The 26,126-nt window shown below is 37.0% G+C and overlaps 1 protein-coding gene across 1 annotated transcript in view; it reads right to left on the bottom strand.

Annotated features, from left to right (window-relative positions):
• Positions 1 to 26,126, bottom strand: part of CCSER1 (coiled-coil serine rich protein 1) — a 614,942-nt gene that overhangs the window by 356,048 nt on the left and 232,768 nt on the right. Inside the window, exon 6 of the mRNA XM_036382606.1 lies at positions 15,226 to 15,436. Coding sequence (XP_036238499.1) covers positions 15,226 to 15,436 — 211 coding nt within the window. The remainder of the gene's footprint in view (positions 1 to 15,225; positions 15,437 to 26,126) is intronic.

The raw sequence follows: 26,126 nt of genomic DNA, 5'->3' as shown, positions 1-26,126 counted from the left end.
CAGAAAATGCTAAGTTTTTAATAGGTCTTTCAGGTCCTACAAAATTCCATAGTAACTGTACAGTAATCTATTCACTTTCAGAGGATAGGTAAAAAAACCCTTAACACTTATCTTTCCACACCAAACCCTATTCACTTTCAGAGGACAGGTAAAAAAACCTTTAACAAACACTTATCTTTCCACACCAAACCCTGTAAAATTTATTTAAAAGGAGCTGGAAAGACTTGGATTATCTTCTCACCTGGCACCTACTGAACTGACCTTTTCTATAGGTCAGATAGCCACTGAAAGATGGATATTACTAAAAGTGATATGAATGTACAGAGCAAGAGGCCAGTGACACACAGCAGCAGAAATCTGCTATGAATTAATCAACTCCTGGATGGAGTAAGAAACTAGGAAAATACTGGTATCTTGCAACATTCACAGCACAATCAAAATGCTTAAAACACCAGTGAAAAATGCAGATCAAGAACAGCATCATCCCTTGTCTCCAAAAGTAGGCATGAAGAACCTTTTGTCCAACTCCTATCTGGAATTCGATGGTGCAGTGGAGGTACAGGTGAAACAATCATGAACACACCTTTTCAAACACCTAACTTCAGAAACTGATTTGGCTTTAAAAAATCTTAAGGTTACATTAAAGCATGACAGTATTTTTTCTAGTTACAGGTAAAGACTTGTTTTGTAAATGGAATTAGCCTGCACCAACCTATACTGTAACTCTCCTGTGCTGTAATCAATCAAATGACAATAACAACAACAAAGCTTTTTCATTTCCACAGCCAAGGATCTCTTCCCTGCCTAGTCAAAGAACTGCAATAGGCAGACATTAAAAATAAAACTGATGACTGCACAATTCCCCATTAGCATGCAGAAGAACAACAGAGTTACAAACCTAGCACAGATCAGGATACACCTGTGCTGCACACAGACAAAGAAGCTTCCTGGTGCCCACAAAGGCCTTATATGTGAAAATGCTGTCAAGCTGTTGAGATCCCTGGCTCTCAGAAATTTAAACTAGGTCTTCAGGGCTTCTTTTTTTTTTTTTTTTTCCTTTTCACCCTCTAGGTGAAGAACCTTTTCCTGATATCCAAACGGAACTACCCGTGACACCGCTTCAAGTTGTTCCCTTGGGTCTTGAGAGTGAAGAGATGGGTACCTGTCCCTCTGCTTCCCCTCATGAGGAAGCTGTAGACCATTATGAGATCTTCCCCCCCAGACTCATGTTCTCCAGGCTGAACAAACCAAGTGGTCTCAGCCTCTCCTCATATGGTTCCCCCTAAACGTACCTGTAAAATCATACTGTCATAATTTTCTTTATTCTACTGCAACACAAGTAACTAAGTCCACAGTAACAGTCAATGTTACTGAAATATAAGTATTTGCTTAAAAAAATTAGTTTCTACATAGACAGAGTCTGTGTAGGAAAAAGCCACTCTTTCCATAAGATAGTTTAGCAGAAATGGAAGGTTTTGTCCCTAGAAGCGCCCAGTGTGTGCAACACCCCAATTATTTCATGTCAGCTTGGGTGGCTGATCTGGGCCTTTCTAGATGGTCAGTGCATGAGGAGTGCCTGTGTAGAGCTCTTTTAAATTCCAGCTGCCAGACCGACGTCATGCATTTTGTGAAGGGCAATTTTTTTTGCATCATGATGCAACTGAGCTGCTGTGCACTGGAGTCAAGTGGAAACTGGAATTCAGGCACCCTTGGCATAAATTGTGCTAGTGATTATCTGATTATTTCTGCTGCAAGACCAAGACTTAAAGCAGGATCAGCACTTGAAACTGAAAAAATGGCAGATTTCAGATTTGTTGCTTTCAGTCAAAATTTAAATGGTTTAAATCAGTACGCATAAAAATCAGAAAAATACTCAAACTACAGTTCATGCCTGAGTTTACTCTAAAAAAATTAGCTATTTTTAATTTAATGTTATTATTTTAATTTCAGCTGTAGTTTGCCAATCATGGTATGAAACTGAACAGTGCTTTGGTACAAGCCCCCTCTTTGCTGGTATCCAGAGTACAAAATATCTTCTCTAACTGCCAGTATTACAAGCTACCACTGCTTTTTGCTGGGCAGAAACCTCTCTAAATAAAGCTTTGCCCTAAGCCCTAATGTAGGAACACAGAAGTCTCACAATCTCACTACCAGCACCCTTCTCAGTCAGAATAAATGCTGTACATTATGCAATTATAAACACTTTTTTTTTCTCTCTCTCTCTCTTTTCACTTCGTCAGGTTTTGTTTTTCCTTCAAAAGCAGCTGAGTGATTCTCTTACCATAGTGGTGATGAGCAAGAAAGCCCTGAAAAATGTCATGGGCCAAAGCCACAAGGATTTCATCAGACAGTACATGAATATTTTATGTTACTGCTCCAAAAGCCATCTGGAATAATGGCTACCCCAAACCTCAGTCCTCTTGCTTTCCCTTGTGGTTGGAGCTCATAATCTTGCAACAGCAAACTGTATTAACCCCCCAGCTCCACCAAAAAACAATGGAAAAAAAAACCCAGAACAAACCAACTAAACAAAAAACAAAACAAAACCCAAAACCAAAACAAAACAAACAAAAACCCCAAAACACACACACACAAAAAAGAAAAAAAAAAAAAAACCAAAACCAAAAAAAACGCCCACCACCTTAAGAAAGCTAAGAGCTCAGCTGCTTGATCTTGCTTCTGGAGTTGATGTACACACTTGCTGAAGTGTACACACACAAACCACACAAGAGACAGATGACAAGAAGATCCAGAAACAAGAAATTAAGCATATTTGCCCTTAGAAACAAGGGAGAAAGTGTTAATCTTACTGAAATAGGATTCTTGCAGTACTGGCAAAGTTACTGTCAGGATAAATTACTTGCTTCAGCAAATAGCAAATACAGAAGCAGGCCTGCCAGGGTGCCAGACTAGCTCAAACAACCACCCTCCATCCAGCAAAGCATTTCTACATTTAGTTCCTATCTCACCACTTTTCTCCGGCTCCTATTTTTGCATCGGTGCTTTCCTCCCTCTCCCTTTTGCAGCTATATTCCAGATAATGGCAGGAATTCACAATTTAACATTAAAACCAAGATGGAACAAATGAAGGGGGGTTTTTTTGGATGTAACTTGATCAGAGAATCCTTTCTGAATGACACACAGGTATCACTGCTGGTATTGCATTTCCCCAAAAAATCTGAACGAAATAGTAGTTTAAAGGTATGTAATTTTTTATTATTCTGACACAATGAAACAGTTCCATAAGAACAAGTATTTTCAGCTCCCAGCATGTCCAAAAAGGTTAATTCCTATCTGTATTCCCTAAAAACTGGAATGAAGTTCTGCATTGCAACCATGGCACAGACAAAACTAAATGAAATCTTAAAAACTAAAAAAAATCAGCACAAGAAAAATGTGGTCTTCAAGATTCACCATGTATCTATTTATACTCTAATCCTACTACATGAATAAAAGTAAGCACTGGCTTTCAAATTATCACCATACTACATCTTCTCCCAACTCTGACAGAAACATATTCTATAAGAAACTGTATCAAACTAATAAAATCTCTTTTTTTTTTTAAGTAGACTCTGCAAGACCACAGTGCATTTTATTTATCTGTCCGCAGTTCTGAAAATCACTTATAAACAGTACCCATTCTCTCACTGTGGAGAACACAGCATTATGTAATGACAATATTATAGCACCAAAGTTCACACAAAACTAATTTTTTTCTATGATTTAAATACTGTCAAGATATTTAGAAATGCTTCTCTAAGGTCCTCTGCAGCATTCAGATACAAATATATTGGGGAAGGAAACTGAATAATATCAAAATAATCAGAAGAATATTCTGTACTAATTCCAATAGTAGTATTCTATTTTATACTAATTCTTACTAATCCTAGCCAATTAAGCTGCACATAATCCAAGTCCTGAAGTGACTAGAATGTGAGAAAATAATTTATCCAAATAATACTATGTAATTATATTTTTGTAAAATCTGGGATATAAATAGTAAAAAATTATATTTTGAGCCACTGAATCATCCTAATAAATTGCTCAAGAAGCTGGAAAAAGATGCCATAAAAACAAGATCATCAGAAAAATGCTTAAGTTATGAAAAAAATCAATTATATGAATAAACATACCAAGAGCCAAATATTGTATTGTATCAGCAAACTACAGCATATGTTAAAATATGGCCCACAAAATGTACTGATGAAGCTTGCATTGTCAAAACATAATGGCATCTTAATAAAGACAGACACAACTTAGAAAGAGCTTCATCACAGCAGTCAAAAGAAATACAGTAGAAATTCATATTCATTAGGAAAATCAGCTGCGAAGAAACATAGTTGTGAAAAATAGTTGTGAAGAACAATGTGATGACAGAAAGAAGTAGGTTAGGCAAGCTCAGCCTAAGAAACATATTTTAAAAATACTTTCTGGTGGAAATCATAAAACACATTTTTGGTATGGGTTCACTTTCTAGCAGCAAATTCAATGCAACCATCAGTGTCACTAGCAAGAAACAGTGGCACATTTTAGGTATACCCATGAGAACTGCAGAGTTATGTATGCATTAAAAAAGCACATGTATCTTCCTAAGTAATTTACTGTAAAAATGTGTAATTACTATACACCTATATACTCACATTTTACCCACACACACAACTCCAATGAAAAATGGTAGTCAGGCCCACCAGAATGTGAATTATAATGACAACCACGTGCAAACAGAAGCTGTGAGTGTGAATCCATTCTGATGTCATTGTCATACTCATTCAGGGAGTCCAGAGCTCACTAACATTGAGGCAGAGCTCTCCACTGCCTCAATGAACTTTGAGAGAGAGCTTTGCTAAAATAAAAAACTAGACAGCAAAACTTATACTAGTTGACAAAACTTATACTAGTTGCAGTAAAGTCAGTACGATCCAGCAATTTCTTTACCATTTTTACCATATTTTTGCCACTTATCTAAAACTCTACCTTGAATGTTCAGTTTGACTACTCCAAAAAGGCTAATCTCTGTTTCAATATAAAAGCAATCTACACAAAAGGAATACAAAGTTCTTCTTTCCGATGGGGCAAATTGGGAAAGATCCTGCTCACGTGGGAGATTTGTTCACTTATTAAGTGATGATTTTAGTTAAATCTTGTGGCTATATAACATTCAGACCCACTAAACTGTCTCTATGTGCACTCTGCCAGTCATAATTTTGAAAGCAATTGTTGTTCCAAAACACTGAGAGTAGGAGTACAAGTTTAAGACACCAACTGATCCAAAGCTGCATCACAAAGTGTAGAGGTGGAAAACAAAAGGGGTCGGGGACTGGTGAGAAAAATGTTCATTTTCATAGAAAAGGACTGACCCAAATACTGCCTTCTTTCTCTATGCTACTACCAGAAGTTTATTAACAGCAGAGGTCTTACATAGATAAGCAAGGTTGGCATGGCTGTATGCTGGAGATTTAGGAACTTATTTCACCACTGATCTAATTTTATACCATAGTTCAAATGAAACGTGAAGAATAATCTTTAGAAGAGATTTTTGCATGGGGTGGCAGGTAATGGAAACTGCTCCTCTATGTCCACAGTGGCAGTTTGTAGCTGTGACCAGAGATTTGTTTTCTTCTTATAATAAAGCAAAAATAAAAAGTTTAAGAACAAAACCAAACCCTCCCAAAATGCCACCATACTGATTTGCCTGGAAGGGACAGGAAAAACAGTGCCACATAAGAGAAATAAAATTCCTAGGGTATAAGTGATCCTTGGCTAGTCACTCATTCTATTTATCCTGCTTAAAAGAGATGTAAAGATACAGTTTGACAACTTTTTTGGCTGCTTTATGACATGTTGAATTTCTGCTGGGGCAACATCAGTTATCTCTGAACACATACTTGTTCCTATTCTGATTATCTTCACAGAGATTTGACACAAGAGCTGTTGATTAAAAGAAGAGTCTTCCTCTTCAGCTTGCAGATGTGGATATTGCTTTTACCTGACAACTTTTCAGTACCTTTTATTAAATCCAGGAGGGAAAACAGAGGAGAGTTTTCAATTCAGATTTAAAAAACAATTCCTAGGCATGAGCAACTTCGCATGTTACATCCATGAGCTCTTCATCACATGGATGATTATTGTGTCTGTAAAAGGAACTCACCATGAACACAAACGTGTAAGGAGAAAGAAAGATGAAGAGAGCAGCATTCTGACAAGGCACAAAGTCCCAGCTGGATTAAATGCACTGTGCTATTTCCCACCCAGCTGAGGCTCTGACCAGAGGCAGAAAACTGCTGTATCTGTAATATTAAGGTACATAAGGGAGTGAAATACAGACTATTGGACATATGCAGTATTTCTTTAGATACACCAAATGTTCATGAAAAATACATGTGCCTACCAAGTGGCTCTGGACAATTACATAACCATATGTGTCCCTGATGTGCAATCTCTAAATACTTTTCCAAAAAAAAAAAAAAAATCTTTCTCTTTCTGTCCCTGGCATTCATCACGTAAGCCTTGAACCAAGCCACTTAATCTTCATGAATTCAAGTGGAGCCAGACTGCACAAAATCAGCACTATTATTTTCTGTCAAAACCATAAAATCCTAACAGTCCAACTGCCCTGCAGTGAGCAGAGATGACATCTATTAGATCAGGGTGCTCAGTTGTAAGCATGCTGTATCAGCATTTCTCATATATTTCTTTCTCCCACTGGAAAAATGATCAGCACTGTTCTGATAACTCTAATAGAATGCAGGGTGCAGAAAAAACATTAAACAAATCTGCAGTACAGAGCTATACTAGGATTCAGCTATGCTACAAACTGTGAGAATTTCTCCTGTGACTCCTTTCTCCTGTTTCAGAAATTCTGGATGACCAAGGCATTAGAGACAACTTAGAGATCAAATTTAAATTCTGCATAATCATCCTTATGGTCATATATGAACACAAATACTGAAATGGGTTACTACATGGACATCTGGCACTCCACTGCCAGAGTATTAGACCTACATTTTTATCTGTTACCTCTTACTCTTCTTGAACAGCAATTACAGCAATTGTAATTCTTCTTACAGCAAATTACAGCAACAGTTGCATATTACCAGCTTCACTGCTTTATCTATAGAACCAGTCATTTTTCAGTGCCAGGAAGACTCTGAAACCTATCAGAAGGAAGAAAAAACCTTAACACATAGGAGGAATATAAGGTATGACTTCAGAAGTTGAGAGACTATTTAGATGAGGACAATTCTTCTTGGTTTTAACCCATTGGACTTGAAGGTAATGGCACCAGCTATAAAACTCATATGAAATGCTCTTGGTAAACTACAAAACTGTTTGATGAGTTGGTATTTTCATAACAATAATAAATTTGCAGGGAAATAAATTAAAACTAAGCTTAGATGCCGTGCACTCATCTTCATCCCTCTTCTACTTTCAATCAGTTTTTCCCAAAAAAAAACCCTGGATAACTGGGTAACTTATTGGGAAATTGGTTAGACCTGGCAGCATTACATATGTTTTTATCAGAAATTCTTCCATCTACCTACTGTCATTTAACTCAAATTACTAATAAGCCCTAATAACTTAGTGTAATCAATTCCTTCTATAGACTCTTGCTGACATTCTGGATTTCTTCCACCACTTGCTCATTATTTTGCAATGCACTTTTTGCTATTTGTAGATTTATCCCAAAATGCAACTGGTGTGATCAGCTCCATTCGTGGGATTTACCTGACTGACCTGCAGCAACTGATCAAACCATGGAAGTACTAAATGAGAAAATGGTTTCAGTTCTCCAACAGCTATAATTTTATGGTGTTCAGCCACAGGTTAATCACAGCCAATTGCACAGAACTGCTGATGTAGCAACAATACATATTAATAGGGTTACTATTTTTAATGCCTCTTTCCAAGGCGCTGCTAAGACCTGGCTTGTTGGGGTAGCTGGGGCACAATCTATGCAAATTTGTGCTGACCTGGACCACACTGCCCTGCCATATAAAAATGTTTCACTCAGACAACCACAGAAGAAATAGGAAAACTCATCACTTGCTTTCTGAATACATGGAGTAGATACTTCTATCACCATCACTTCTACATGTGGAAGAGAACTTGCTTCTTGGTCAGCCTGGTTTCAGTGAGGCTGTGGCACATAGACACATGTAATCTACAAAGATTAGGCCATTAAGCCAGTGGCAGAACAAAGAGAACAGAAACAGAGAAATTTTCCATTTTCAGTATTAAAAATTAAGGCTATTCATTTCAGACCGATAATGTCAAAGTGTGGCTCAAAAAACATTCTGAATGTAGCCTTCAACAGAGCTTCAACATGAGCATGGGCCATGACAAATGTAAATGAGCTGAACCAATTCAGTCTTTTTATTGAGCCAAGATTAGTGTGACTCCACAGAGGCCCAGAGCTGTGCACCCATCCCAGCCTGTAAGCTCACACTCTAAAGTTCTCCAAGAGTGCCAGCAAGTAAAGACACTGTCCAGGAGCACCTGTTATAAAGAACAAAGATCTTGAAGAGAAAAGGAGTCCAGGAAGGCTGGACATTCTTCAGGAAATAAATTTTAATGGCACAGGAACAGCCCATCCCCATGTGCCAAAAGACAAACTGGCAGGGAAGACAACCAGCATAGCTGAACAGCAAGCTTTGGAACTTCAGAAAAAAAAAAAGAGTTTAAGAAGAAGAGGCAAGAAAAGGCAGAGTTTGCAAGAAGAGGCAGGAAACTCAGGATGACTACAGAGACTTCATGAGGTTACACACGGAGAAAATTAGAAGGGACAAAACCCAACTAGAACTTAATTTGGCTACTGCCATAAAAATATGAAAAACAGTTTCTATAAATACATAAACAACAAAAGATGGTTTTGGGAGACTCTCTATCCTTTACTGGATGCAGGGGGAAACAAAGTCACAAGATAAGGAACTTAATGCTGCTTTTGCATCCATCTTTAGTAGGAAGATCAATTGTCCTCAGAGCTGGAAGACAATGGCAGAGAGCAAAGTGAAACCACCATAATCCAAGGGGCAATGGCCAGCAACCTGCTGGTGATACTGGCAGCATTCTCTGTTGCTTCTAGTGAGAATAATTCTACAATGCTCAGAAAAGGTCATTCTTACCATGACGATAAGTGTAAGAATTTTAGTTTTAACTTAGAGTTCCATTAAACTTGCGTAAGAATCCAGTGTTATTTTCTGTTTGGAAATATGCTGTACCTTTCAGTACTTCATCTTTAAAAACAATCACCAGGTGATCTCCTGCTAGACATGCACACATCTATGGGGCTGTTGCCAACTTATTGCAAAAGTTCCATACCTTCTTGGTGATGCAACTGCTCCCAGCACTGACTCCTTCTTCTTCATAGCCCAGCTAACAAACTCCATCTCTCTTCACAGCACAGCCAACAAACTCCATCTCTCTCCTCACCCAGCTAACCCACCCTTTGTGGCACTCGTCTTCTTATTGGACACAGCTGTGCCCTGTTAAGGGCAGGCCTGTTCCTAATCCTTGGTGATTAGTACAGCTGCAGCTCCTCAGGTGTGAGACTGCCTTCTGCACTGCCTTTATTTTCTTACATTCTGTCCTCCACATGGGGCCAGAAAGGATCCACCCAAGGGTACTAAGGGAGCGGGTGGAAGAGCTCACTGAGCCATTTTCAATCATTTACCCCCGTCCTGGCTCGCAAGGGAGGTCCCAATTGCTTGAAGGTCAGCCAATGTGATGCCCTTCTACAAAAAAGGCTGGAAGGAGGCTCCCAGAATCTACAGGCCTGTCAGCTTGGTGCCAGATCTGCTTAAGAGCCATCACATAGAACAGACATAATTGTTCCTGTACCTTGAAAGTGTGTAACTAAATAACTGACACTGGGTTTGTTCATCGTTATTAAATACCTTATCATGGATAATTTTGGAATAAAACATCTTCACTGCCAAAGTGAATATCTGATAATATCCCCTTGTTCCAAATATTCTCTACTACTCTGAGATACACTTCTAGAAAAAAAAAAACAACACCTGAAGTACAAGTATGGGGTGTTCTGTGTGTCTTTGCAACCAGCTGGGCATGGGTATGCCAATGTATATTCCCAAGTGAAAAAGCCAATTTAACATGATAAATTTGAATTCTATTACTAAATCTAGTACACTTTCATCAGTATTTATTTAAATTTATGAGTAGATGCAGTGTCAACATACCATGAAATGAAGGAACTACAAATTTCCAGCATGAATTACTTGATAAAAGGGTCTGCATTAGATGCAGAGTTCTTGAATAAAGCAGCAATGCTACAGTGGTTAATTACAAAGTTACTTAAAGGAAGAAAATCTGCAGTATTTTATAGTGTATTCGACTTGCAATTAGTTCCTAGCATGGCTAACACAGTATTAGCAAATATAATACAATTCATAGAGGACTGAAGGAAATGCTTTAATGTCTCTAAAAAAATAGTTTAAGGCCAATTCCATATTGACCAGCAATTAGCAAACAGCAATTAGCTTGCTCTCAGTACTTTCCATCAGTGGATTGCAAGTGCAGTATAAAAGGGGCCTCTAATTATGCTTATTTTACTGATGAGGTGAAAGACGCATGGGGAGAAGTAATGCAGTCAGTGATATCTGACAGACTAATTGCAGCCTGAGTGGTATCACTCTGCCCCACTAATCTCAGGCAACACTAATGGCCCTTTCTCAGAGCAATTTTGACATAATTTTCCACATTTCCCTTTTTTTGAGGGGTTTTTTTTTACAAGTGTAATCTAAAGACACTGTATCGGACACATTAACTTTTAATGACAGCCACAGGCAACTGCAATTTCCCTCAGTAAAATAAATGATTAATTAGTAAAACACAGTATGCAATATATGTCCAAAGTGACTTAGTCCTATTGCTAATTGTAGCAATTAGCTAAAACTCCATAGCCTGCATGGTGTTTTGCAGAGCTCCAAAGGAAAAAAAGCATGGGCTGAATAATTTATATTCCAAATTACACAAACATATAGACAAAATATCTTAGTCTTCTAGATAAGCAACCAGTAAGGTCACTTCTGACAGACCCTTAAAAATACCTAAAAGTAGAATTATGCAGCTGATAAACTACATATTTCATAAAGAATACATGGAAAATATGACCTTTCTACAAGCCTAAAGATTTTCTTCTTATTATGGCACTCAGTAAAATTAATCTACAAGCTCAACAACTAAAGTTTGAACAAAACCCCATTATCACTGATGACATGGATTCCTTCCCAATACAACTGTACTTTTCCATTCTGTTTATTTCAGCATAAAGACCTTCTATTGCTAGGCACAAAGCCAAAGCCATACAAGTTTTGCTCATATGTATCTGCCTGAAGTGTTTGACCAAAGATTTTTAAAAAGGCAAAGCCCTTAAATGTCCCCTCCATTAGCCAGACTTCAACACTGCCTAAGCCAGCTATAACTCAAGCCATAAAAAAAGTTAACAGATGGAAATAATTTCATTCTCATCTGGAAGAGTACAGGAAAGCCAACATATTGCTTGGTTAAGAGGCATTATATATTCATTATTGCTGATAGCAATGAGTGAGAAAGAAGCTGTAGTCTAGTTTTCAGAAGCCCATTGGCCAAACACAATCAATCGGTTGCCAGAAATATTATAAAACACAGCAAGTATAGAACATCAATTGTTCTATACTTTCCCCTCAAAATGGGGGAGAAAAAAAAAAGACAGAGAATAACTGAATAAACATTCAGTGCAGAGAGACCTATCTCAAGTCAGAAGGTAAAGAATCAATTTCTTAGGACTGGATAAAGCCCCCAATTTCATCCATCCAACTCCTATTTTCTTGTCTTCTCTTTCAAATGAAAGGAGTTACTACTGACAAAACGTTCAGTACTTGAAAGACTTTGAGAAAATAAAAAAACCAAAACCAAACAGTCAAAATAATCATACTAGATCTGGAGAGAAAAGGGAAACCACAAAATCATGGACAGGCTGCAAAACAGCTTGCACTGTTCGCTGTGCTGAAGTGGCTTTTATCCAGCTGCCCATGCTGAGTAATATGGGTAATTCTCTGGTAGTACTTTTTCATTAAATTATGCATCCCACAGGCCTTGGTTACACAATTTATCGGAGATTTGTCTGTCAGAAATGGAACATCCATGAGAAAAAGCTGCAGACAAGATTGAGAGAGATCTTACGGAGCACTTGGAAAATCACTGAGTTTCCTCACATGCCAGGGCCCCTCAGACGATCCAGCTTAGTTCAGTGAGGTTCCCAAAACCCTGGGTAACAACCTGCCTTTGAGCCTTGCATGGCCCAACCCATAAAGAATTACTAGTACACATTTTCAAGGCTTTCTCACTGAAAGTGAAATGGTAATTAATTCTCTTAATTGAACGATCATTCATTAGCCTTTTTACTAAATAACATTCTCAATCTTGAAAGTTACTGCCATGTCTTCAATTTCCCTTTTCAAGAAAAGACTAATAACAAGCCTGTGTGTCTGCAGCACAGTACAGCATATATTGTGTGCTGTTTTCCCATTCAGATTCTTCAATTACAAGCAACTGCAGCAAAATGTATATTTTACTAGCCAGAATTACATTTTGGCAGATCATAATTAAATAATTCCTTAGAAGCAGCGCTCAGTGCTTAACAAGAAGGATTACATTGAATAACAGGGCTAATATTTTAACTCAATTAGCATGTTATTTTTCAATAAAGAGGTATACACTACCGTAACTCCTTCTTCTATGGGTAATATCAGCTATAAAATAGAAATAGTGCAACTTTTTTTTTTGTGGTAACCCATATAATTTTCCCCATGACATTTGTACATTTTTTATATTTTTTAAGTGGATGAAAACATGTGACATCTGATTATTTTTATAAATATATAATCTTATTTTACACTCTTGCAAGTATAGAATATTTCAATTCTATAAAAGACTGCCAGAGACTATGCTTTTCTACATCTAAAAATGCCTGGGCATTTCACAGTAAGGAAAGAATTTTTCTTTTATGTCTTTTGTTCTGTACTGTTTTGAGTTTGATTATAATATCGGCTGGGGCAGAAGTGATTCCTGGTTGAAAAAATTACACCTAGTTGCAATGGAAGTAAGGGATCTTCTCCATGGAAACTGTTTGCTAAGCATGCTCAGATGACTTATTTATCAGATTCCTCTACACAATATTTCAATTTTATGGGATTATATTTTCCTGTAATCTTTCACTAATAATTTAAAAGTGACATAAACATATAAATGTCTGAATATTTGAAGATAATCAAGTTGAGTCATTTAAATATAAATTTCTAACATATTTCAGGGTCATGTCCTTGCTTGTTCAAAGCAGCAACTCAGGTTCTTTCTTTCAAGGTAAATTACAGCACATATGGATATCCTAAAGTAGGTTTAGGAAAAAAGCCATTTTGATTTCATAGGGCAAGACAAAAAGAAAACTACAGAGACACACTGTGCTATAGCCAGTTGGGGAGATGACAATTATAAAGTACAAAGGAACAAACAAGTAAAACACTGAATGATTAGGATGAAAAAAATAAGATCAATGAGTTACATAAGGAGGTATTAGTAAGTGGGCATGAAATTCCAGTGAGTCACATGAAATACCTTATGTTCCTTTTGTGGACATCACCTGGTAAATGTTTTTAAAGATGAAGTACTGAAAGGTACAGCATATTTCCAAACAGAAAATAACACTAGATTCGTACACAAGTTCAATGGAACTCTTAACTTAAAACTAAAATTCTTACACTTATCATCATGGTAAGAATGACCTTTTCTGAGCATTACAGAAATATTCACACTAAAAAGGCTGCCTATATCACCACCTGAATGTTAGAACTGCTATGTCATATAATTTCATAAGTCTTATTTACTTCCAGATAAAATGAAGTTACAAATCCTTTAAATTCACTCTATATACACTCACATTCTATAAAAAAATCAACTAATGGGGAATTAATTATTTCAATTCTGGATTCAGTAACTCAAAAGGGGATTATGGATCCATACAGTACAGATCAAGCTCCTAGTGAAACTGGAAAGCCTGGGGCTTGCCAATGAGCAAAAACCATGCTGTTTAGGAGGACTATTTGCAAACTGCCATGGCTAAACCTTTGACAAATCTTTTCAGATAGGACAACAGTTCAATTAGATACAGATGACCTAGAAGTGAGCAGTAAAACCCCCCAATTTATTTTCAGTCTTTTTTATATGAAGCTTCAACAGGATAAATTCTGTTTTCATCTTCAGGAAAAAAGTTAACAATGATGTAGTCACATATTGGAATGGTTACCCAGAGATGATATGGAGACCCCATTAAGGCACCAAAAGTTTAAGTGGACAAGGATTTGAGCAACCTCTCCTGAGTTGGCCTTGCTTTGAGTAGAGAAGGTAGACCTCCAGAGAGCCCTCCGCACATAAATTATTCTGTAATTATATGAACTACATAGATAGAAACAAACAAACAAAAAAACCACCTTCTTGAAGATCAAAACAAAATGCAAACTGCAATTCTCTAACAATGAAGATGAAAGTTCACAGCATATACCAGAGTAAAGGCTCCACAGCTGGAAGTATTAAAAAAAAAACAAATAATTTCATTTCTCTAAAATTCTAAAGACAAACAGAAAAGTTTCAAAGCAACACCAGCAGTCCATAGGGAAAGCAGGAGAATATAACAGGACGAGACAAACCAGGACTCTTGAAATTGTTCAGAGCGGCCCAGTGAATGGCCTAAAAAATCTGATTTCAGCCATCATTTACAAACTCAAGCTGGCTGAGTTAGAGTACTAAGTCTAGTACTGTTACTTAAAAGATTTTTTTTGTTTCCTCCGCATTTCTCCTCTAAATTAATTCCATGTGACTTCATAATGGAAAACAACTGTAGCAAGAAAACTGAAAAGCTCTAAAATGCTGAAAGAAAACAATAAAATGTATTTTGACCAGAAGCAGTTGGCCTCCCCTGTCCCCTTTTTAGCAAAAATTAATAAAAAGCTTTACATTATGGACACCAAGACGGCAGGATCATTTAAATTCTGCTCAAGTATAAACTTTCTGACCTTCACCATGTTGAGGCATGACTATTTATACTTCAGCATCAATTCCATGTATTCAAGACATATTAAAATACATTAAGTCCATAAACTTTACTGACCCTTTTCTGCTGCTTAGTTCATTAATGCCGAAATATATTAATCTAACAAATAAGTGGGTGATTACCTCTTGAAGAACCCTCTTCATTTTCAGAAGCAATGTCTTGACAGCCGTGCAGTCTTGGAGCATCAGTCTGAAGGGCAGAGACTCAATGCCTCCACCTTCTTCGGGCCCAGGGAATGGCCACTCCACAGATGGGCTGCCAGCCAGCTGGCTGACACGGGGGTACCTGGCTTCTCCTTGCTCCACCTCCTTCGACAGCTTCAAGGATAGATTCCTTGTGAGAGAAAACAGAAAGGTCAACACTAAAATATGAAAAAGAACCAATAATTTGGGGGTGGTAATTCCTCTGAGCTTAAAGACATACATTTGCTTTTCGAGCCCACTACTGTGAACGGCCTTTATAACATACTTGTAGCCATATGGCGCTAGCAATAAAATACACATCTATAAAAGGACCATATTCTACAGGAATTAAAACCATGTTCTAGCTCATGCCCTACAAAAGAAAGTAATTTTCTTAAAACAAAACACCCTATGGGCAAAACTTCTACAGGTCTATTATATTTCAGTTGAGCTTTACAAAAAAATGAATCTGTCATGCACTTTCAGAAGCTAAATCAAATCACAATCTTCCATGTGCTTTACATAGAACTCAGAAAGAAAAGAAAACTGAAAAAAAAAATAAAATACTCCCTTCTGGGCTGGCCCAGTGACACAAGATGAACCTGCTATTGTATAAAATGGAATATGGAATTTAATTAAGCTGCACTCACTCTTAGGTTTAGTTACAACTAAAGCTATATAAGCAGAACATGAAACAAAAGAACCAGTAAGTTTTGGGTGAGAATCCATTAAAGACACAGAAAGATTTTGATGGACTTTAAAGGTAATCAAAGACCATTATTTTCCTGCTTACACACTATCTTCCTTTAATATCAGAACAAGTAATCTAATAATTTTTCCCATGATGAAGAGAGTCATACTAAATTAACTCAGTACAAATTAAGATGCAAGCACATAAGCAGTGAAGAAAATCACAATTATTATTCATTTAAAATATTGTTCCAGTTTTCCGTTCCATTTGAATTTTTATGCAACACAAAACTGATTCTGCCATAGTTTGGAAGGACAAAGGACATTGTCCCACATAAGATTTCCCTTAGCTTTGGTTTCATAGGATCTACAGACAAAACCAGATTCATGCAATTTCTTAAGACAACTCCCACTATCATACTAAAAAAACTGGAAATTAGGATACTATATCTTTTATGGATGGTTCATTTTTATATTTTGAAAGCTATGTAATATGCAGTAAAAAAAATATGTTTGATCAAGCAATGTACCACAGAGATCACACACACAGACAGATCCTCATGTTGGCCAATGGAACTAAAATTTCAGGCTCTTCAAGACTCATAAAACAACAAAAATTAGTCTGTTTTAATTTTAAAATTCACTGAAACATCTTTGAGTGGAATATCTTGCATCCTTTAAAATAAAAAAATGAGGTGGATGGTAAAGTTGCTTTTGATTGAAGGATATTAAACCACTGCTGTTTTACAGCCTTTAAACCAGACCCAGGTGTAAATCACACAAAGAAAAAACAACTTATGAAACTGAAGTATCATAACATAGACCACTTTTAAAGGTTTATAAAAGAAGCCTATTCAAACTATTGCAATCTACACTTGGATAAGATATATGTATCCAGAAAAGCACATTATTTAAATTAAGATGAAACAACAAGGTTCTCTTTCTTCCCCACCCAGCACCTGCAGACTAGAAGATGGATTATTCCTTATAATATTCTGTACATTCACTTCGTAAGTCCCACTGCAGTTTCCTCATATTCCTCTACAGGCGTTTTATGTGGGTCCCATCCTAGCCCTGAGAAAGGATCAATTTAACATGTACTGTCTCCCAGGAGGAGTCTTTTACTGCCCATCATCAGAGAGAAGACCCTGGTATTACCTGCCGTGCCCTGCTCTCCTTTTAGGAGAAAATGAGTGCTATTCTTGGAAAACTATCCTCCCTTCTGGAAGAGATACATTGTTTATGTATAAGCTATAAATGTACTGGAAATATAGCAATTCTGAATTTCAAACAAAGACAATATTTTCAGTTACTTCAGTGGGTTTCACATTGCTACCACACTGCTCAACACACAAAATTACCATCTTTTCAAACACAGAATCTTGCACTAAAGTATGAAGAGCACTGTAATAACATATTACCACTCACAGTCTTAAGATTTTAAAATCTGACTCAACTGTTTCTTGAAAACGGTGACTCAGAGTTTGATGGTACACAGAGACCATTCAGATTAAACAGTCCTTCCTGGTAGTTCAGAGGTACTTGAACTGATCTGTGACAGAAAAACTCTGCACTCTCTGATACAACTCATTCTACTTGCTGCAGAAAAAAACAAGCTCATTTAAGCTTCATTCCAGAAAAGGTATTCCATCAAGTTCACTATTAACAGAATCTAGGTGGTCTGTTACATTATTATTACAGTAATCCACTGCAGTTCATCTCAAAGCAGCAATAAACATTTAGAAAGGGAAAAAAACACAAAACAACCCAATTCTTCCTAAATTAGAAGTTTCACTTTATTAGTAAGGCATCTCAGCCTCTGAAGTTGGAGTAGGGCTGGTTCCTTGACTGGCAGTGCAGGAGCTCCTTACAGATGGCCAGACACCTCGACCTTCCTAACATGCATTTATTTTCATAAAAACATTTCACTGCCAAATATTATCTATGACAAACTTGTTAAGCCCTTGGAAAAAAGCCTCAAAAGGTCTATTTTAATGACCAAAGCAATGTATCTCCTGTAAGTAACTACATTAACTACATAATAATATCAACATAGAGTATTTCAGAAAGGCAATTTGGCCACTTTTAAATACATGGCTATGGCCAGAGCTCTAAATTCACCTCCCATACGCTCAGGCTAAGTTCCTACTTCAACAAACCCACATCTGAAAATGTTCTGAGCACTGTAAGTCAGTTTCAAAACACTTCTGAAGTGGCTCAAACCAACCCCGTTACCACTCTTCCCACTGATTCCCTGGCATGGTTTGGTTGCCACTACAGGTATACTGGATGGTTCCACTCCATTCTGGAGGATATCAGTGGTGCAGATGTGCACTGAAGTACCATCCCATAGTGAGGTCACCTCAAATCCCTGAGCACTGCAATGGAGCCGTGAATGGTAACAGAGAAAAGGACACAACTTTAGTAGAATTACTGCCACCATAAGGTCAGAAAATCCACAGAAACCATGTTACAACTCTGTAAATATTAAATACACTGAAAACTTGTGCAACTCAACAGTACTTCGTACTTTGGTCCTGCTGGCTTGTTTCTTATATATCTGGACATATCCACTGAGCACCACAAATCTACTCCCTCATTTCTAATTGATACAAAGAATTAGAAGCTACAATATCCAGAGTCAGTAAAATGGTAATGCCATTAAGGCAGATTTCTATTTCAAAAGCAGTCTTTATTGAAATAGTATGCTAGCATTAAAATAATCAATCAGTGGCTTTCAGCATTTAATAGCCTCCATCAATCCAATGTAACCACATGTTAACTGAGTAAGAGACACAGTTGTGCAGATCCTTTGAAAGCTCCTTTTCCCTAGGAAGTTAGAACAAAACTGATTTTCCCTTACTAAAGAATTCTTATAGTGTTTTATAAAAAAAAAATTAGGAAAAAAGGGAAAGGAGAGGAAAAAGGAAAGGAAAAAAAGAAAAGAAAGGGGTCCCAAAGACATGGATTTGCAGCTTGAGCTTGTTTAAGTCATTCTTCCCTTCTTACTGATCCTCAGATCAATGATTTGAAGAGCTTATGGTAATTTGAACTTCACTTACATAAAGATCCCCAGATTATGTGGACTTTAATCTTCTTAGTTTTCATCAGCAGTGCTCAAGATGTTGCTAAATCAGAATTAGCCTAAACTAATACAATTGGTTCCCCTGAGTCTGCATCTCTTGATATCAGCTTAACAGAGGAGAACCCATGTAACACTGTTGGCATCAGGAAGGCTCTGAAAGCCAAGCAAAAGACCCCAGACTCTATCAGAAGAGCTGAACACACTTTCTTTCTTCCCTCAGGGCTTATCTTCTAAAGCAGGGTCTTAGAAAAAGCCTTAAATCTCTCATTGGCAGTGTTTAAGTGTGCAGCTGTGTGTGTAAATATTCACAAATAAAGATACCATGTATATACACACATGTATTTTTTATAGCTCTGTGTGTATATGTATATCTGTAGTTGTATAAGTCATATATATACTTTTATATAAACACATAAAAATTTGGTCTTGGTAAATTTTCCAAAAAAACAAGTAGCTCTTATTAGTCCTTAGCTTGGCCCATCCTTTTACAGTAGAAGAAAGATGTTTTTAGTTTCCTACAGAGGTTATGTCCTGAAATCCTATTTCGTATTAATCTAGAAAGCCTTAAATCCATATTTCTCTCATCCAGAATTTTCTTTTTCCTAACAGTAAATAGGCTTTCGTCCTTCAGAGAATTAACTACTTACTATTTTGATAAATATCCCTCAGCTGGACCATGTAAGACATGTAAGAACAACTGCTTCTGCTTTTTAGATGAAAAGTTGCCTACCTCAAATACTTCCAAAATTCAGTTTGAAGCACTCTGTGGCTTTCCTAAAATGAAGTATATTACCTGTGAAAACCTACTTTAATCCCATACTGAATCTTAATTTCTGAGTAATCTCCTACTAAAATCATCTAGTAAAGAGACATGTTCTATCCCAAACAATTTCTACTGAAATACAGGGACGTATTTTGGAAAAAAAACAAAGGCCCCTCATCACATTTAGCAGAATTAAGGCAAAGACTTTAAAAAGCATGTTCCTAAATATTACAATGAATGTATAAAATAATGTCCTGCTTGGTGCCTGAATGTTCTCAAGATGTAGTCAGGGAGGATTAAAAAAATTGGCAAAATCCTCACTCAGTTCTGAAAACAGAGTCTTTGCAATAGTAAGATAAAAAGCTAACAAGAACTTAAACACTTGGCTAATTACCTGTATTAGCTTTCTTTGGCACCAAAATTTCTACCTCTCTGTCTCACACAATTTCTCAAAATTGCTTCTGTTCTAACAGAAACTGCTTCAGAAATTGTAGGGATAAGATCTTGCAATCTTGTACATCAGTGTGTCATAAGGTACATGGTGTTTGACATTTTACAGCTTTTAGAGCTGTGGATCCTCTGTTGATGCTATGATTTTTCAAGGTCAGCCTTTCAGAGAAATAATGTCCAGTATCTGTCACTATCAAACTCTCCACCCACACACAAGTGTGCACACAAACTCTAATGGCCAGTGCTACTCTAAGTTAAGAGACTGTCAACCTTTTCCATTAAAACTACTTTTCTTTCCAAGGTTTATATCACAGTCATAAAGATATACTTTGGCTAGAACATGGTGATCAACAATACAGATCAAATTTTATTTAAAAAACATTTTAAAATTTTCTAAAAGCCCTCCATCTTCCAGCTGCTGGTAAAGTACTGCTCTTAAGGGCCTGTCAAGCATTTCTCTCCTTTCTCTAAACTCCACTGGAGTTAAGAGCTCTGTTTATATCCCCTGATACAGCACACAACACTTCAAACTTCAGCCCTTTTCTTCCTCCTGGAACCCATTAGGAAAACTTAAATGTAAAAAAATAAAATAAGATAATGTAATGAATAATCAGATAATCTTCAAAAAATAGCTATTTGGAAAAGATCAGCAGGGCTTTTTCACTTTCAAATATTAAGAGTGTAGTAATAAGTAAAGCAACAAAGACAAACCAGCAGAAGTAAATTAGGCTGGCTTGGCACTGAGACTTTGGTAGCTTCAGTCTTTTTAAATTCCTCCCCACCTCCTGAAAAAAACAAGTCAGTAGGAGCTCATTCTTGAAACCATTTTACAACTACTAATTTACACTATGTCTCTGCTTAGGATATAAAGAAAAAATAAGTTTTGCCTATTCCTGTCCATGGCAGGGGAGTTGGAACCAGATGATCTTTAAGCTCTCTGCCAACCTGTGATTCTTTTATTTGGACAAAGGATACATCTCCTTGCAGACACTGAAGTGTTTGTAAAGACGACACAATTCTGACTGGATGCTGCCTCAGTGCAGACTAAAGCTGAAGACACTTGGTGCTCTCTCCGAGTCTCACTCCAAATGCACTCCACACAATGGGATCAACTCAGCTGACCTGGGACTAGAACCACAACATTCTGATCTAATCTATTAACAACAGGCATTGAAACATATCCAGAAAACTAGATACTATTGGGAGAAATGGGAAAAAATGAGGGGCAAATCTGTTTTGTCACTGTCACCTTCTAGATCAGAACAACATTTCTCTTCACCTTTGCTCTAAACACTTCAGTCTTTCCTTTAGAAAATGCGCAGATGCAACATAAAACTTTAAAGCTTTTACTAGGTTAAAAAAAAACCCTGTAAAATCACAATGGATACTGGATTTGATGACTGCCTTCCAAGAAGCACAAATGGCACACTCCTTTCATTCAGTTACCAAACTAGGTTTCATTACTTGAAAACAAACTGTCAAATGCTTCCTATTACAGGTAGTATTTTTTGCTATCAAAACTTTATGAAATCCTGATCAAAATTATGTGCATTTTAAATGAAAGAAGAAAAAGGCAAGCAATTTGCTGTGCTCAATAAGAAGGTACTGAACTGTTAGTATAAGCTTTAGTGGGAAGATTGGTATGCTAACAGGAAAGGTTATGTTTGCTTAGTGCTAAGTAGAATTCACAGATATGGGCAAGACAGACAAAGATGGACTTCCAGTGAGACCAGAAAATTAAGTGGAAAATTCATATACTTCATAAAGGAGACAAGCCACTCACTTCAAGACCTGTCTGAATTGGTGTTTAAGTACCTGGGAGGCAGCCTAATCATAGTATTACTGCCTAACCCAAGATATTATCTTTTGATGAGCTATTAAGCATTAAAAACACTTCTGTGGAGCAAGCAAGCAATTCATTATAGTTTGTGTTGGCCAAGAGGTTCATCTGAGATGCATAACAGATTTAAAAAAGGTACAATTAATATTTACTAAAATACCTTCAGCCTTCTGTCCTCTTTCCCTTGATCCCAAACTCTGCCTGTCTTCCCCTCATCAGGTGACTCAGGAAACTCTTCCTGGATTGGATTCACTCACAAAAATGTCTAAGTTTCTGCCAGGGCTTAAAACCAGATACAGACATCTGAAGAATTATCCTACAGCCACATACATTGCTCCATTAGCAAAAATGCCCAGGCCTACAGGAATAGATAGCAGAGACTCAGAGAAAGAAAAAAGTGTCAGAGGAGCTGAGCAGTTAAGGGATGTCCTATACAACAATTAGGTATTTAAAACTGTGTGGGTGGTCAGGAAAGTCCAACTAGTAACTCTAAAATTTAGCATTAACTCTGTATTTTCATATAGTGAAATATAAAGTCAGTAACAGAACATTATCTCCAAAATACTCACTAACTACAAACACAGCTTTCAAGAGTGACGATACCTTTTAATACTCTTCCATGGAATCAACACAATGGGCTTCTATTTTGGTGAAGATATACGATGAAACCAATGTATCCTTTCTCCCTTCCCTCTAGCAGTTTTACAATAAGGAGTAGAAAACTGTTGCATCTAAATTCAGAGGATACCATCCATCTATGGTATGTAGCAAACTTTATAAACGTGTCAGGAAGAAACTGCAACTTTAAAACCCACCCTTTTTCATTATCACATACAACAGTGGGAACCTAATGTTAAAATTAAAAGAGCTTTTATGTTAAATTCTCTTTTCTCACCAATAACTGAAAGCATGTAATGGTTTCAGGAACATAATTTATAAAGAAATCCAGACCATGTATGTAACTGCCTATTCATTCTTGAAGATATCTATCTACAAGCTGGTTTTTTCAAGGTTATATTGTGTTCTTCTTTAAAGTTTTGGAGAACATTAGGGAAGTGTGAGCCACACAAAAGTAACAAAACAACACAAGAATTCCAGCACCAGTGCTAGTTTATTGCTTCAGCGAAAACAGCTGACACTCCATCATCTTGAAATACAAGAGTCTGAGAGCTTCACAAGCACAAAGATTTCTGAGGAACCACTCACCTTCCAAAGGCTCAAAATCTCTCCTCCTCTCCTGAACACTGCACAGCTCCAGACACCAACTTACAAAAACTGCCCCCAGCACAAACAGAGACCAATAACTCAAGAAAAATGCCCAGCTACATACAGGGATAAAAGCCTACATTGTGAGATCCTTATGTTGTTTCCTTGGGAGTGTCCTCTCAAGCAACCAAAGGGCTTAAATTAACACAGAATGGTTTCACTTACAAGGCAGGTGCTTGCAATGTCTGCACTTGGAACCTCATTAGTGAAATTAAAGCCTTGCTTTAATTTAAGCACATGCTCAATTTTTTAAACAAAGGCATTAGAGACCAAACAAAAAGAAAGCAATAAACTAATTAATGTGTAAATTACCCTAATTGTTTTGTTCGCACATGACGTTATCAATCACTAAGTGCCACAGCAGAAACATGTTATTTTATCATCGGGTGAAATTAGCCTGCCTACAGGAGATTTCCTTGACTTTGCCAGTATGGTCCTTCAGTGTTTTTATTTTTGATTGTAAATAACTCATTAAAAATAATCAGAATATTTAATTTCATTTGACTAGAGCACTGCAGTAGTGCTTCCATACTGCTCTTTTACAGAAGAAAACATTTCTTGTACCTTCTCTCCCCCATAATGTGGCCTGCTGTGAAAAAGAAAATCTAATGAATTGTCAAACTGAGGCCAGAGACAAATGAAAAAGACAATGGTTTTTGGTTTGGTTGACAAGCTCAAATCTATGAATCACACTGAAAATATCTCTAAATATTTATTTGTACACCAGCACAGAGGAGGAAATAAGCATGCTAAAACTTCAATACTAGCTCAGCTCTTCATGCTTGCAGTATTTTTGTTCTGATGCAACACTGCTTGACAGATAAGTGCCTACAAACCATGTCCCATCAGAAGCCTCATTCTTTCTGCAATGCCTCCTGTCTCTCTTCACTTTGAGGGCATCAGGTCTACTGCCTTTTAACACTGAGTTTTGAGGCTGTCACATTAAAATTCAATGCTTATTTCAGCTGTTGACTCTCTGGCTGCTACATTCTCTAGTTTGGGGACTCTGAATTACCTGAATATATGGGGTTACTGCAGCAGCTTCTAGTTTACAGAGCCAGTTTGCAGTTTAAGGCTGAGAATAACATGAAGAGCAATATTGTGCAAAACCAAGCAAGTTTAGAAAAGCTGCATCTCACTGAAAACATACAACCCATTATTTGAGTTGGATGTCTGATGTCTTAATCCTTTTACACTGCACATTTTTAAATTTTTAACAGTAAATGACAGTTATATTTAGAATACAATTTCTCTAATTTAACGTTACTGCGATAACTTGTGCCATTAATTTATTAAAGCTTGCAACAAATATGATAATGAAAAAACACACTTGTAAAAGTTGCTGTAAGGAAGTTATTAAAAATTTAGTATGATTATTAATTTATAATAGAATTTGTAGCATTTCTTCTGTGAAAACCTAAATGTACATTACATAATAGCATAATTAATTTTTTTAGTTACTGATTTTGGCAGGAGAGCAGCCCTAATAATTACTGGAGTGTATGTTAAGACTTGCTGCCTGTAGTTCAACTTAGACTGAGATTAAAACTGGACCTGCCAACTCATTTATTTTCAAGGCACCTCACAGTATGACTCCAGCTTTTGGAATAAATTCAATTTTTAAAAATAAAATGCACAAAATGTCAATTTCTGGCCCACACTGTTGCCAGATACAGCATGACATTTTGATCTAAGCTCACCCTATAGATTTTGGATGCAGAAGACAAAGCATTTAAAAGCTACACCTGTGCACATAGAGACACTGTACAATCTTTGAGGTTGCATACTGCTTGACTTATGAGTCTGAACCTTTTGTGGCAAGGCCAGTCTCTGCCTGTGCTTTCAGGGACCAGAGATCCATCAGCCACTTGGATTGGCATGCATACCACTGGCCAGGCTGCTCTGCCCTCAATCTAACACAGCAAACCTGAGGAACAAGCTAGGATGTGAGCGTATTAAAAGGAAATATGTTGTAAAACTACACATTGGACACAGACGGACAAGAAAAGAAGAGCCACGACTCATGGTCAAGTGGTAAAGGAAGGACGAACAAGATAGTTGCCAGCTACTACATGAATATAGCTTTTGCTTTATTTATATGACTTGAGTCACTTTTTCTTTTGTTGTGGATGAGGTTTTTTTTGGTGTGGTTTTTTGGTTTTTGGGGTTTTTTTGTTTTTTTGTGGTTTGTTTTTTTTATTTTGGGGTTCTTGGTTTGGTTTTTTTTGTTTGTTTTTTTTTTTAAGGAAAAAAACACATCAGCTTTGAACACACAATAAAACTTTTTGAGGAGAAGTGTGAAATCATAGATAGAATTGGGCTATAAGGAATGATTAGAAGTCATCTACTCCAATCCCCTTGCAACATGCAGGAATATCTTCATCTAGATGAGGTTGCTCAGAGCCCCATTCAGCCTGACCTTGAATGTTTCCATTCAAGAGATGGGACATCCACCGCTTCTCTAGGAAGCTGTTCCAGTGCCTCACCACCCTTATTCTAAGACACTTCTATCTTGCATTATACCTTGTCCTATCACAACAAAAAGTTGTGATCCTGCTAAAAAAGTCTGTCCCACCTTTATAACAGGAACTCTTGATGTAAGGAAAAATAGATAAATGTTATGGTTTGATACTGGCACAATGCTAGTGCTTTTTTGAGAATACTTCTTTTGGTTTTTGCTGTGAGATGTGACTAGGAATAAGTAAAGCAGGCTTTTACTTAGAAATAAAAAAAATTATTAACTAAAC

This window comes from Molothrus ater, chromosome 4, assembly GCF_012460135.2.
Source record: "Molothrus ater isolate BHLD 08-10-18 breed brown headed cowbird chromosome 4, BPBGC_Mater_1.1, whole genome shotgun sequence".
NCBI classification, from domain to species: domain Eukaryota; kingdom Metazoa; phylum Chordata; class Aves; order Passeriformes; family Icteridae; genus Molothrus; species Molothrus ater.
The sequence above is the reverse complement of the archived record's forward strand: the minus strand, read 5'-3'. Positions and strand labels throughout refer to the sequence as shown.